This window comes from Indicator indicator, assembly GCF_027791375.1.
Source record: "Indicator indicator isolate 239-I01 chromosome Z unlocalized genomic scaffold, UM_Iind_1.1 iindZ_random_scaffold_45, whole genome shotgun sequence".
NCBI classification, from domain to species: Eukaryota; Metazoa; Chordata; class Aves; order Piciformes; family Indicatoridae; genus Indicator; species Indicator indicator.
In genome coordinates, this window is record NW_026539138.1 from 297,406 (window position 1) to 313,094 (window position 15,689).

Sequence of the window (15,689 nt, forward strand, 5' to 3'; positions counted from 1 at the left end):
TGCTATTGTAACCCATTCAAATGGATCCTCAGCCTTTACAAAAAAAAGATTCTAGGAATGCTGTACCTGACAAATTAAGGAGGTTACCTGTAAGCCTGTTCCACATAATACTAGGAAAGGAACAAGGGATTACTGCAGAATCACAGAATCAACCAGGTTGGAAAAGACCTCAGAGATCATCAAGTCCAACCTATTACCTAACACCTCCTGACAACTAAACCAAGTGCCACATGCAATCTTTTCTTGAACACCTCCAGGGACGGTGACTCCACCACTTCCCTGGGCAGCACATTCCACTGGCCAATTACTCTTTCTGTGAAGAACTTTCTCTTCACCTCGAGCCTAAATCTCCCCTGGTGCATCTTGAGACTGTGTCCCTCTTGTTCAGTTGCTGGTTGCCTGGGAGGAGAGAACAACCCCCACCTGTCTAGAACCTCCTTTCAGGTAGTTGTAGAGAGCAACAAGGTCTCCCCTGAGCCTCCTCTTGAGGCTCCAAGCTACCAGGAAGGTAGGAGTGGGAAGGGAGCTCCAGAGATCATCTAGTACAAGAGCCACACTAAAGTAAGTTTGCCTAGATCCCGATCTAGACACAGAAACATGTCCAGAATCCACAAACTCTCCAGACAGCCTGTTGCAGTGCTCCACCACCCTCAAAGGAAAGAAGTTTTTTTCCTTATATTTCAAGTGATACCTCCTGTGTTCTGGTTTGTTTCCTTTCATCCTATCACACAGCACCACTGAAAAAGACCTAGTCCTCTCCTCTTGAACCTCACCCTTTAGACATTTATATGCATTTATAGGACCCTCTCCTCACATTCTTCTCCAGGATAAAGAGCCCCAGGACTTTCAGCTTCGCCTCATAAGAAGGATGGTCCAGTCCTCTTATCTTTGTGGCACTTCATTGGACTCTCTCCAGTAGTTCCCTCCCCTCTTGAACTGGGGAGCCCAGAACAGGACACAACACTTCAGCTCTAGCCTCTAAAGAGCAGAATAGAAGCGGGGGACAATCTCCCTTAACCTGCTGGCCACACTCTTCATAGGTCTTCAAACTTCAGTGAAAGATACAAAAATCTCTCTGCAACACATTTCCTAAAGCTAAGGATGTCAGTTTACAAAGAGATAATATTTAGAAAGAAGCAGGACCTGCAAATCACTTGCCTTGACAATATAAATATGTTCCAAGAACATGTGCAGACCAGACATCGCACAAGGAAGTCTGTGGCCTCCCTGGGGCTTCGGTTAGAGATGTAAAAAGGAAGCTCCCTGCTGTGGCACAGCATCCTGCATCTGGAAAGGAATAATAAACTGCACCAGTACAGGCTGGGAGGTGACCTACTAAAGAGCAGCCCTGTGGAGAAGGACCCAGGAGTCCTGGTGGACAACAAGTTATCCATGGGACAGCAATGTGTCCTTGTGGCCACGAAGGCCAACGGATTTCTGGGGTGCATTAAGAATCATAAAATCAGTCAGGGTTGGAAGGGACCACAAGGATCACCTAGTTCCAACCCCCCTGCCATGGGCAGGGACACCTCACACTACATCAGGCTGGCCAGAGCCTCATCCAGCCTGGCCTTAAACACCTCCAGGGATGGGGCCTCAACCACCTCCCTGGACAACCCATTCCAGGCTCTCACCACTCTCATGGGGAAGAACTTCTTCCTCATGTCCAGTCTGAATCTCCCCACTTCCAGCTTTATTCCATTCCCCCTAGTCCTGTCACTACCTGATAGCCTAAAAAGTCCCTCCCCAGCTTTCTTGTAGGCCCCCTTCAGATCCTGGAAGGCCATAATAAGGTCACTTCGGAGCCTTCTCTTCTCCAGACTGAACAGCCCCAACTCTTTCAGTCTCTGATCATCCTGGTGGTCCTTCTCTGGACACGTTCCAGCATGTCCAGATCCATCTTGTAATAGGGGCTCCAGAACTGGATGCAGTACTCCAGGTGGGGTCTCACCAGAGCTGACTAGAGGGGGAGAATCACCTCCCTTGACCTGCTGGCCACACTTCTCTTGATGCAGCCCAGGATCTGGTTGGCTTTCTGGGCTGCAAGTGCACATTGACAGCTCATGTTGAGCTTCTTGTCTACCAGCACTCCCAAGTCCCTCTCCTCAGGGCTGCTTTCCAGCCAGTCACTGCCCAGCCTGGATTGGTGCTTGGTACTGCCTCTACCCAGATGTAGGACCCTGCACTTGGTCTTGTTGAACCTCATGAGGCTGTCATGTGCCCACCTCTCCAGCCTGTCAAGGTCCCTCTGGATGCCATCCCTTCCCTCCAGCGTGTCTGCTGCACCACACAGCTTGGTGTCATCAGCAAACTTGCTGAGGGTGCACTCAATGCCACAAGAAGAGTGTGTCCAGAACATCCAGGGAGGTTCTCCTCCCCTTCTACTCTGCCCTAGTGAGGCCCTACCTGGAATACTGCATTCAGTTCTGGGCTCCACAGTTCAAGAGGGACAGGGATCTACTCGAGAGAGTCCAATGGTGGGCTATGAGGATGATTAAGGGCTTGGAGCACTGCCTTATGAGGAAGCTGTTTAGTCTGTTTAGTCTGGAGAGGAGAAGACTAATAAATGTGTATAAACATATGAGAGCTGGTGTCAAGAAGGAAGGAACAGCCTCTTCGCACTTGGACTCTGTGATAGGACATGGGGCAACGGATGTAAGCTACAGCACAGGAAGTTCCCAACATGACGAAGAACTTCTTTACTGTAAGGGTCACAGAGCACTGGAAGAGGCTCCCCAGAGACGTTGTGGAGTCTCCTTCTCTGGAGACTTTCAAGACCCATCTGGATGCGTTCCTGTGCAGCCTGCACTAGATTATAGGGTCCTGCTCTGGCAGAGGGGTTGGACTCAAGGATCTCCAGAGGTCCCTTCCAACCCCTAACATCCTGTGAACTGGTCATTAATCTAAGCACATGCCTATGGTGACACAGGTCAATGACCTAAATAGCACTTATAACAGAAACCCAGAGCACTTTTAATCTTGCCTTTTCTAAAACACAGTTCTACTTCTGGACTTCTGAAATGGGTCAAGGCTACCACAACATTTTTTTCTGAGAATATATAGAAAAGGAACAAAGTCATATTTAAGGAGAGATAGTTGATACTTTTCTATCCATCACTGTAAATAAGCACAAACTATTTGAACTAAGTTACTGCAGGCATAGAAATTTTAAAACTTGTTTAGGCTGCTTTTAATAGACTTCACTGAGTCTGTGGGAAGAATTACATCACTCAGATGCACATAGTTTGCCTCAATTCATGACACAGATTACACCACCTCCACTATAATTATAAAGACTGATGCACACAGATTTTGGCATCTATATCCAGGCTTTCAAAAGGCACTGGAATTGTGATGATATGAAAGAAACTCGACAGCTAATAAAAACCAGCTACCAGCAAGTCTGTTCACCAAGCCAAACACAAAAGAAAAAACAATTGCTGACATACATTACTTAGTTAATCACCTGACCTCTCTCTACTCACAGATCTTGGGCACATTGAAAAGTTTAAGCATTCTGAACACCAAATTTTTCGTATATCTCATACAGGGTAGGCTTTTAATATCCATCAACATGCCTTTTTGTCACTGCAACAAATTATTCTAAGAAACAAACATATACCCCCCACACACACCTTTTAAATTTTACAATCTCTTCTAAAAATATCTTGGTATGTAGTGGGTATTTTTGGCCTGCATATGTTGATTTTAATTTCTGTTGGACTGCAGGGTAGAAAATTTCAGATATATTAAGAACTGTAAGATGACAAAAATCCACAAATATAAGAAAGGAAGATGGGTGTGTAAAAGACCAGTGCTGCATACATATCTAGATGACTCTCTCTTCATCCAGCATAAGGTTGACATCTACTACTAATGAAATGTTACAGTGATTCCAGTACTGAATGCTCTCCTGACATCGATCTGGACACAGTGCTCATTTCCTTCATCTCCTCCTGCTCCTCCAAGGCAATTAAAACCACCTAGACACAGCCAAGACAGAAAGTAGCATCAACTCTAATACCCAGAAGCATATTATCTGCTGAATCACAGACATGGTGATAAAATCTCAACAGCAGCACTGTTAAAACTGTGACATTTATCACACTGCACTATCTAACTTTAAACACCGTATTTGTTGGAGCTCCTAAAATTAGAAGGGAACACACTGCAAACACCATGGTAACTACTTGGCATGGTAAATTAAGGTCCTTAAGGCTCCCACACAGACTTACTGCTATTGTGACTGAGTTATCCAAATAGCACCTAAGCATACTTACTACTTACCAAGCAGTAATATTACCTTGGATTAAACTAAGAATAAAGCCAAGGGCTTACTCGCTCAAAATAGCATCAAGATTTTTCCAACGTTAATGAGCATCTCCAAACTACTTTAAAAACAATTTTGTTTGTACTGCACATTGTAAAGACAAAGCTGGGCTGATACAAGCCTGATTTTAAAACACAAATTTCAGTCTGCAGAGAGAGCTCTCCCAAAGCAGTTGAGAAAAATCATGAAAGTAAAAACAGGATAGAGAAAAGGTACAAAGGAAGAGCTTACACATTAAAGGAAATAAAGATGCTTGAGGTTGAATGAGATCACCCAGAACCTTCAAAAAAGGCTTGCTGGATTTCATGTGTCCATTTTGATTTATAACTTGTTCAGTGATAAACTTACGGTACTGCTCATTCAATAAGGGCAGATGTAATACATTCTTCAGCCTTCTGAGAGCAGTTGATAAAGAATCACAGAACCAGCCCTTGGTTTCAAGACAGACATGGATACATTGCTCATCTTGAAAGCAGATAATCCCTAGTTACTGTTAACATGTACTTTTCCAGCGACAGACAACTGAATATCTTTAACATTTGTTATCAAACACCAGTAGCAACTCACAACAATAGGTCATGGGACATTTCCTCCGTTTTTTATTCAAGCTTTACTCTATGTCTGCTACTCAGGAACAAAGCTGCTGAGTTAAAGAGCTTCCTTTCTCTTTAGCTTTCGCTATAAAAATGTTCAGAGAGCAGACAACTTATTTTATATATAGATATATATACATATATGTATATATGTATATATACACAAGTAAGACAGATGAGATGAACAGGTGTCCACTACTTACACTGCTAAGGACGTCAACCCTCCGGGTGCATGCACACCATGATACATTACAGGTGATAAGGGAATGCACACTGACAGAGAAGACACAGTTGTCGAAACACAGATCATACAAAACAGACAAAATGGGGCTGAAAGTCCTCGCATGAGTACTTACAAGTAAAACTTCTCTTCCCATACTGGGTTCAGATTCCCAAAAATTGTTTTTGTCCTCTTCTTTGTTTTACCTACTTGAACGGTTACGTATGGATCACTGGACCCAGTCTTGTCTTTGGCCTGCAGTCCTTGAGCACACACCACTGGAAGGAAACGAGAAGAGTAACCATGAACATGCAATAATACACAGTGTCCACACACCATGTGAAGCAGCAGTTTAGAATGGCCAGAGTACCACTTTTTTCTGATGAGCCTCAGTTCATGGTACACTACAGTGCCTGAGGTAGGACTATCTCCACATCCTACCTGTACACTGAACAGAGACAGGTCAGAGAAACCCTGCCTTTCAGTTCTCTCTAGCTTCAACTAACTCTCTCTTTACTTTAGGCTCCCAAGCAAGGTCAAGAGAACTCATGCTTCCCTCACTCACCTGTGATTGTAATCTTTGCTGACCATTTTGAGGTGCCATCAAGGACACTCTGCTTCACTGTCTTCATCTGCTGAGCATGTGTCATTTTACTCTCACAGAACACATCTCTGATCAAGTCAAAGATTTCTGGCTTGTTCCGCTCCCGGATTTTCATTCGATCCTTCATTGCCATGATGAAATTCTGCGTTCGGTCTTCTGCTCCATGCTTTGAGCTCTTCTCTGCTGCTCCTGTGCACCAGAAAGTATACACAGTGCTTATCAGAAACAGACAAAGTCTAGTTTCACTGAATCTGGACAGCAGGATAAAATCCACCGCATGATGACTCTTGCTGTTGACTTTTACAGTCAAATACCCTCCCCTCCTTTCAACATACATGCAAGAGAGATCACTCAGAGCTGGGAGGGAATAGTAAGGGCAGGGCTCAGATTCCTCTAGAATCTAAGACCAGGTTACCCTCCTGATGACAGACCTCAGTTTAATACCCTTGCAGCTAAAGAAGATCCAGAAATTACATTCTCTCCTTAAGATCAGCAATCAGCATGCTCCCTCCTCTCATCCCTTGCTCTGAATAAATAAATACATGCTTGGGCAGAGGACGTTAGACCTGCATTACAAATAGTATCCATGAGGTTGTCTCAATTTACACTTCAGCACCACAGAAAAGCAGAAGTTCAGAAGGGCCAACACAGTCAAGCATTTCCTACTGATGTGTGTCACAAGACTCCCTATATTCAGCACAGTCACTTTACAGTCTAGGCTCCATTCTGCCTTGGAACCACCTTGTTGGGATCAGGTAGCAAACTGAAGGCACCTGAAGTGCCTCTCTGATCCCACTATTTTATCAGTGCATAAATAGACCACTCAAATAACCCATTCCTAGAATCATACAGGTATAGTAACTATAAGGTAGCAAATTCAATAGTTAAAACACCTAGGCCATCGCAAGTGTGGGGGCAAAAACACAGCAGCAGGAAACAGAGGAGCCAGGCATAGGGTCTGCAATAGGCTGGTATTCAGCTGTATCCAGAAAAAGAGAGGACTCTGGTCACTTGCACACCTCTCACAAAATTTCTAAGTTCAACAAAAGCACTGATAGGGCAAACAAACCCAGGAATGAAATGAACAGCAGGAGCCTAAGACCGCACATAGTCTCTCTACGTGTTGTCTGTAGCAAATTCAAATTATGACCTTAAATTAGGTTAAGTGCTGTATTCAATCATAATATTTATATATATATATAATATTATTTATGTTAATATATATAATAATCAATAATATCAATAATATATATAAATATAAAAATACATTTATGTATAATATAATATTAAGTGCTGTATTCAATCATCATATTTAGGATTAACATGGTTTTGTTTGTTTTCCTTCTCTGGGGTAGTTTAAAGTAATCCTTATCCTAAGGAAAAAAAAAGTCTTCATCCAGGTGTCCACCAAATATTAAATTACCTCTAAAATATGCATTAAAGCAGGTGCAAGTGTGCACAAAGGGAGTCATCAATCACAAAGACACACAAAACTGTCTTTTTCTGGAAGAAGTGGGGAAACACAGTATCTGAAGCATCTTTAACATAAGGCATATGCAGTTTTGCATATGAAACAGTCTCAGCAGGTAATGATTAAATATTAATAAAGTTCTATGAAAACACACAGAGAGGACCCCCAGCAGTACAATACAACTTGTAACCTTGTTGACAGGCTCAACAGGGTATCTGGTGACTAATGCTGCCTGAAGACATACAATTCTAGGGCCTTCAATCAAACACCCTTCATGGGTACTAAATTCACTTCAATGGAGAAACAAAATTCAATTATAGCTTCCATCATCCTAATCAAGCCCAGATCAAAAAGAACAAAAACACAGTTTGGAGCAGACTGTGGCAGCTGAAGTTTCAGAATTTCATTAAGGACACTTCATACCAAGACCTGGTTACAAAACAAGCTGTAACTTCACATTACATGATTAGTTTTTAATTTTACTTCCTAGAGGCTTGATGTACCTTCCCCAGAGTTTCCTATTGTTGGTTGAAGACGAAGTGAAATAAAAATACTGGAATTAGTAACACTGTCCCTGCTGTTTACTCACGGTGATGAACACTAGTACCACCCAAACTGATGTCTTATTCCAGGTAATCATCCAGCTGTAGATTCAACAGCTTATTAAAAGAATATGAAACCAACATGATACCAGGGGCTATACTTTGAACTTCAGATAGAAGTGCCATTCAGCTTTAATAAAACTAGGTCTTCTGATGATGGAAGTGGACTCTATGAAGAGCTCTGTGCATAGCTGCAGAAAATTACTGTGAAATGAGGAAAGTCCAACCCAAACAATTAGCCTTTCGTAAGTAAAATTCTGAAATCTGTCATGATCTAAGAAAACCAACCCTGCCCTGACATTTCCGACTTTAGGGAAATTAAGAACCAAATTCAAACACAAAAGTCTGTATGAGTGGAGTACTCTACTTCAGAACCACTTTCAAAATAAATTACTAGCCAGACATCTTGCAAATACACATTTTCCCTGTCACCACATGTGAGACAAAGCCTTATCACTGTTCTGGGGTGGCATGGTCTACATCGCTGCCTCCATGGAAGCACTCTGGGAGCATCAAGTGATGATTTAGAATGCAGACTTGGACTTGGAATTCTAATTAAAAACATGTTTAACGATCCCCACCATCTCCAGAGACCCTATGTAGTGCATTTAACCTTCTGCAAGGCAAGCAGCACCCTGAGGCATCCTGGGTTGCAGGATGTGCGAGCCATGTCATGTAGACCTACAGGCAGCCCTCTCTGCTGTCACCTCGAAGGCCTGGCTCTGCCTCCTAACTTTTAAAGGAAATCCCCCACTTCCATCCACACTTCTTCCCCAGTGTGCCCGGATAATCTACCCAGCTTAAAAAAGCTCCATTATTGCATCCCCAAGAAAGGTCTCTCTCTCCCCTGCAGAGGCTGTAAAAGCCAGAATCAAGCAGACACCTTATTTAACAATACGGACTAATAAAGAACAGACAAGCCTTCTGTATCAACAACATTTTTTTTCTTAATTTTAACATTTGTTTGTTGGTACAAAACCACCAGACTTTCCTAAATAACTACTGGGGGACTAATTACTGATGATACATGTGATATAAACCCAAAGCACATTACTATATTGGATGGCAGAGGGGGTTTTTCCTGCTATTGGACTTGGATTGTATTTATTCAACTGTAAAATAAGGGGCTTGGCCAGTGGATCATCTTTTCAAATAGCCCTGCAAATAGCAACAGAAAGCACAGGAATATCTAAGTACTGTGCACATTATCATACAATTAGTGCTGGACTTTCCTTCTCTCTTCCTCTCTAGAACTGATTGATGAGTCAATTTATGACTGGAAATGGAATGCAAATATATCTATACTGGGAATTGTACTGATACAGCTATTAGTAAACCACCACTGTTGTTATTCTATGCTTTATTAGGAAAAAGCCAAGAAAGCAACACCAACAGGATAGAAGACAGCTGTTCAGTAGGCGAATAATGCTTAGAGATTATATATTCCTGAAACTTAAAATAGGTATTCAAGTTTCAAACAGAGGTATCCTTCCTCCTTCTGTGCAAGTGTTTTCCTATATAAGACTCCCAAGTGCAAACAAGTGTTCCTCATCAGTCAACCCAGGAGCCACAAGAGTGACTTAATTGGCCTCACTAACAGCCCACTCATCAAGCTGGTCTCTAGGTTGCAGTCTCTGAATTCAGAGTGCAACACACACAAGTTTCTCATCCGAAAAGTAAGAAACATACCTGAATTCAGGCTCTGAGTCCAAAACCATCAAATAACTCCAGAGGTGAACTAAGACCCCAGGAGCCAAAAATTAGTACAGAATGCAGGGCATTCAGGGACAGACCTGATAGCTCATGTGAAGTTCTCCAAGGTTTGCTGCTCCAACACACCATAAAGAGGCACTAATAAAGACATATGGATAATCACACTCAACACAGATTTCATGTTCAACAGGAGTTCAAAGCTGGAGATCTCATATCCTCATTGTCAAGATCTCCGAAGGACCAGATTTTCTTATCCCATTTTCTTTTCTCAGGCTTAATTGCAATCTACTGAAGACTAGATTAGAGTCACTACCAAAAAAAAAAAAAAAAAAAAAAAAGGCAAAACAAAGCAAAACTGAACAAACAAAAAAACCCACCCTACAAACTAATGAACTAAAGCAAACAAACAAAACCAACCAACCAAAAACAAACAAAAACAAACAACCAAAAAACCCCAACGACTCAAACTAAGACACACTCACAGAAGTGGATTATTAGAGGTTTCCAAATACTAGTCCAGAACCAGCCTTTTACTAGGGTCTTGCTAGCATCATGTCATTCTCTTCTGTCCTCGTTATAACCCTGCTTACTTTGCATCTATTCCTTGGTATCCTGCACATCCAGTCTCACATCGTATTATGTGCCCAGCATAAAAGCTCTCTTTTTCTGAAAGCTTTGCATGCTACAGGGATTTTAAAGGACATCCCTCTACCCATTTTTAGCCAAGTAAGAAAGGAAGTGTACCTGTGCAGCACAGATTTCAAGTACTTCCAAGAACAGCACAAGGCTAAAAAGAGCAAGTATTCATAAGCTTATGATAAAAAGGTAATCACTCTATCATCAGAATAATATCTTCTAAATACCTACAATAAAGAAAAATCCTCAGAGAAACAACCTTTTGCCAACAGGCTGCAGATGGCTGCAGTACACATATCACAACTGATTTCAGTTTACTGCACTTCAGACATTGCCAAATTTATGGAATAACCCTGCTACACCGGTCTGCAAATCAATTTTTATGTAAATGGCAATGAAGTGTTGCTGAGTTTGAGTATTTTGTCACTGCAGTCCCACACATTGTTGACTGTACCAGATACTCAGTTACCTAAAAATATTGAGGATAAGAAAAACACTCTCAGAAGAAATAACCAGACTTAATTCTAAATTCACTTGGAAAAAGAGATCATTTTATTTCCCCCCAAAAGGCACCAAAAGGCATAAGATAGATAAACAGTGCATTCTGATTCTAAGAAATAAAGCCCCAAGTGTCTAAAAACTTCAAAGGCATAGCCAATGGAACTGTATTTGCAACTAGCCTGAAAATTCATTTCACTCCAATGCAACTTCTTCTGGAAGAGTTACACAGACTGAAGTGAAAAACACTTTCTGAGACATCAAGGTGTAATCAATAGAATTGTATCTGTTACTAGCCTGAAAATTAATTTTACTACAATGTAATATATTCTGAAAGCCTTAAATACACTGAAGTGAAGATATGTCCCAGCAATGGGGAGTTTTTGACTGACACCAACAATAAAGCTTGTTAGGAAATCACTCCAGTATATACAAAAGTTCAGTCTTGAATGTATTTGATCTACAACCTGTTTCTTGTCCTCTACAAATGCCATTTCTCATTTCACAAGCACAGCCTATGTTCTTGAAACATACCTAATAAATAATTCAATTTTCCCACTTTCTTATGGCCTGTTGGATTCCAGTCAGAAGAATTTTAGCACGGGTATGTCAAAGCAAACAATACAGTTACAGCTTTTCAATAGATTTCTAGTACTGATACTATTAGTTTTTCAAGCCCAGCAGCATACCTACATACTGGCCCTACTAATCTCTTAATCTCCCACAACTATCTTTCCTCTGCCTTCTGTCTTTACATTTTACAACTACCCTCTTCAGTTTCCTTTACATCTTTCCTCCAGATAATGATACAAACCACACTCTCACACAGGCTCCTGGCTTAATCTTCCTATCTTCTCTTTTCTGACACTGGGCAGCTTTCAAGTAACTCAGTAATGCAGATTTTGTTTGGTTTTTACTTGTCTACATGCTTCATAACTTTTGAACCCAGCGTAGTCTCATTTTTTTATGTCTTTGTTTCTTTAACTCTTTATCTTGTGCTTACATTTGAAAGGAAATATGCAAAACAGTGATCCTGTGAACAAACTAACACGTTCCTATCTGATGCCTTGCCATATATGAAAACTAGAGCTGTTTGCAGCTGTTACTTCTATTTCATAGAGAAGCACAGGCTATTGCCATTATCACATCCCACTGACCATCTTATAAGCTTATTTAATTCCAACCAGAGACTAGAAAACCTGACTCCACGGTTATTCTTCCCAGGCTGTTCCAGAGACTTTCTTCTCATTGTTGAAGTTGCCTTCTACTTTCACCTTTAATGTTCGGACAGCAACATTTTTCTTTTTCTTTTTTTTTTTTTGTTTTTAAACAGTAAACTTCAACAGAATATCTTTCTCCCCGCAGCTTATTTCCCTCTTCCTCAACATACCTCTTCAGGTATAAAGAGGTTCAATTCACTGCCAGCTGTTAAACATAGCATCAGGAAGATTTTAAACCATGGATAGCCATTAGCTGTAGTGGAGAACTGTATGAGCTCCATATGCATATGTCTTACACCTGTGCCTTAGGCTCCACAACATCTGTTTAGAAAACCTCTGTTGGGACAGACTTGGTATGGCTATTTTTGGTTTTTGAAAACAGCATCCTTCCTGTAGGAATATGTTCCCTCTTAGTCATTAATTATTTCATAAATTTAGTCTTTTATCTTGAAGCTTTTCACTCCATGACCTCTCCTTAGTACAACAGCTTTGTGCCTGTTCCCTCACTACTGCTGGCGCAAACTTGATTTTCCTCTGCTCTCCACGTTATTTTCCCCATACTGAGACATCATGGCTCTGTTGCAAGATTGTAACACATCGTGGACATGCATCTGAATCAAGCCTGGATGTGCATATCAGGAGTTTTTCATCTCATGTATCGAAAACCATTTGTTAGCAGAGGGTTCTGGTGAATTCCAGAAACAGATATCCTAAGTCTAACTGAACCTCTGCATCAGGCTGTGTCAGAAAACGTAACTACATTCTCCTGAACCAGATAAAACACAGCAGCTCTTTGCTGAGTCACCAAAAGGTTGCAAGAAAACCAAGGCATCAACGATGCAACTGCTTGAACGCTCTAAACTGTAAAGGTCACCTCACAACCTTCAGAGACACTAAGAAACACCAAACAACTGAGGAACAGAGATGTTTCCCCAGAATCAGCTGTGTCTAACAAATCAGCCTTTGCAAATAGCCCTCGTCCTAACTATGGCTGATTTGAAACCCTGTACACAAAAGGGGGAAAAAAAAAAACCAACATACACATCATCCATTTGGGATGGTAAGATAAACCATAGCAAAACACAAGTGACCTATGATTCACTGGTATCCCTTGCTCAGTCATCCAGCCTGGCTCTCCCAAGCAACTAGAGCCTGAGGCAGACACAGATTTGACTTTTCATATTCCTAAAAACACTGACATTGATTTGCATTAAGTTTGTTTATACTTCACAAACTTTTTTGATTCCTTAGATTTAGCCCCATCAAGCTGTGAAGCCAAGAAAATCAAGAGTGAACAGAAACAGCCCCACCTTCCTACTCAAGATTTAACACATATGGCAGAAATTTCTATTTCATTTAGACTAAGATATTTTTCTCTTAAGCAGCAATGTAAATTTGAGACCAAATTAAGAAACTATTTTACAAGCAAACAGAAATAACTTGCCTAAGCTGGATGTTTAAATTAATACTTTCTCTCCTTTTTTTTTTTTTTTTTTACTACTTTTTTTTCCCCTGTAATAAAATTCTTTTTAAACCTCTAAGTGTTTGAACACTGCAGAAGACAACAGTGAAATAAACAAAAATGCTCATACACTCAAACAGCACCTTCCTATCTCTCCCATCATCTCTGCTGACTATGCCTCAGGTCTCTAGTCATTCAGCCATGAGACTACTGTTAGAAGGACAAAATGCCTTTCCAACATACAGTTGGTACAGAGAATCCAAGCTAAGAATATGGACTCCCTACCCAGCAGCAATGCAGTGAAGAGCTTGAAAGTGGTACAGGCTGATCACTGAAACAAGCAACAGGACTGACATACCAGGGTAGGCGGAACAGAAAAGTCAGAATATCCACCTAGCCCACTGCCTCTCTTTCATGCTAGCAAATTTATCACCTGAGCTGATAGAGGGAAATTAAACATACTATATATGTTAAAACAAAAAAAAAAAAACAAATAGGTATGAGTCAAGAACTAAACCTTATTTTAAAGCACATGAGGGACAATGATGCAAAGTTGTTGTTCTGAGTCAGCTGAGCTGTCTGTGTTCACAGGGTGATGGGGGTAGGTTTGGCACAGTAGCACCTTTGCAGAAAATACACATTCATTGTAACTGGAGCTCCACTGACCAGTGAGGTATCACCTCTATGTTTTGGAAAGCTCTGATACCATGCTTCACTGGCCACTACTCACTCTGTAAGCAGTCAGCATTGAGCAAGTCTTGGCACTTCTCATGGCACTTGACTCCGCATTCACCACAGCGCATTCCCTGACGTGCAATGCCCCACAGCAGCCCCTCACATTCGTAGCAGTAGGTGGGAGTGGTGGCTGTCCACACTTCAAAGTTGTGTGGGGTTGTACAAGAGATGGGGTAAATTAAGGCTTGCAAGGTCTTCTTATAGACATGAGATTTCTGAAAGACAAGACCACATGCATAGACCAACATCTAGGAAGATGACTGAACCTAATTTTGCTGGTCAACACTTGACTTCTAAGAAAAAAGGCATGAGCAGTGCAGTAGATCTACACATTTGTGGTAGACAAATTCATCAAACTTTTACAAACCAGCAGCAGAGGACACCCCTCCAAAAACACATTTCTAAGCATTAAAAAACACAGAGGAGATAGAAGAAAAGAATTAAGGTTTGCGGATGAGGAATATCTTGCTTAAAGCAAGTTCTACACACTGTTCCCCATGGTAGATAGCATGGAAGGGTCATATTGACACATTAAATGTAATTTTTTTTACATGTTTCGTTTCTTTAAACAAATGATACAAGAGGCTTTACATGTATATTTTTAGACATCTGTGAAGCTGGCTCCACATCCCAAAGTGCCAAATTCCCTTAATTTGCTTACTAAAAGTTAACAGGAGCCAAGCAACCCTCCCACTTACCAGCTCTTCATCTTTGAGAGATGTTCTAGTGGCCATTGCTGAGGTAATTCCGGCTTTCCGGGACTGAACCAGTGACTAAAATGGAAGAAAGTTTGTTGTTTACCACCATTATTCAGAAATAGCCTGGCACTACATGATCAAAGATGTGACCAAGGGGACCCTGTCGTGCCAGACACCAAACCAGCAGTCTAGTACCTTCAAGCTGTTTTCTTAACCGATAGCTCACACCTCAGAAGAGTCAAATGCACACTCTGAAAGGTCTCCAACTTGTTTCTATCTGCCCACAACCAGCCTGGCTCTGGTAAACTTATTTGCTTCTCTCTTAAGAGCTGCCAATGAAACCTGGGTTTGCATCTCCATTACTGTGTTCTGTTACAACAGTAACTTTGCTATTGCCTAAGATCACTACATGGCATTCACTCTTCTACATCTAACTTTACATCCTAAAGGAGATTTGTTTCAGTGATTTCACAAAACACACAGTATCACCAAATAAACAATTCAAAAAGGACAGAGTGGGTTGGGAGGACAGTTTTGAATGTGCTGGTGCATCACATTCATTGGCCATCACTGAACACAATGAACGTCATTTCCCCAAAAATTGCCTTTTTCACATCAGGTGAACACTATGTTCTGCAGCCTTGGACAACACTGCCTTTGGGCAGTGTCTTTGCAGCACCTCGAACTGGCATACAAAGCCATTCCAGTTAAAGGCAGAGGAGGAAACTGAAGCTATTAACACCTGCTTTGAAATCATCAAATCCTATCAAAAACAACCATTTATGCTTTGCTTTATAGCATTTGAAGACACGCTGAAAAAGTTCATTTCATCAGTGATGGAGCAGGACAGAGTGCTAGACGTGCATGTACCGCAATACTGTGGGTTCAAAACAAAAAGCAAAAGAGT

General features: G+C 41.3%; 1 protein-coding gene across 1 annotated transcript in view; it reads right to left on the reverse strand.

The window, feature by feature from the left end:
• UNC13B (unc-13 homolog B) overlaps positions 1-15,689 on the reverse strand; it is a 192,728-nt gene that overhangs the window by 70,929 nt on the left and 106,110 nt on the right. The window contains exons 12-15 of the mRNA XM_054398324.1: positions 14,783-14,857; positions 14,080-14,299; positions 5,709-5,936; positions 5,280-5,421 (exon numbers count right to left, since the gene is read on the reverse strand). Coding sequence (XP_054254299.1) covers positions 5,280-5,421; positions 5,709-5,936; positions 14,080-14,299; positions 14,783-14,857 — 665 coding nt within the window. The remainder of the gene's footprint in view (positions 1-5,279; positions 5,422-5,708; positions 5,937-14,079; positions 14,300-14,782; positions 14,858-15,689) is intronic.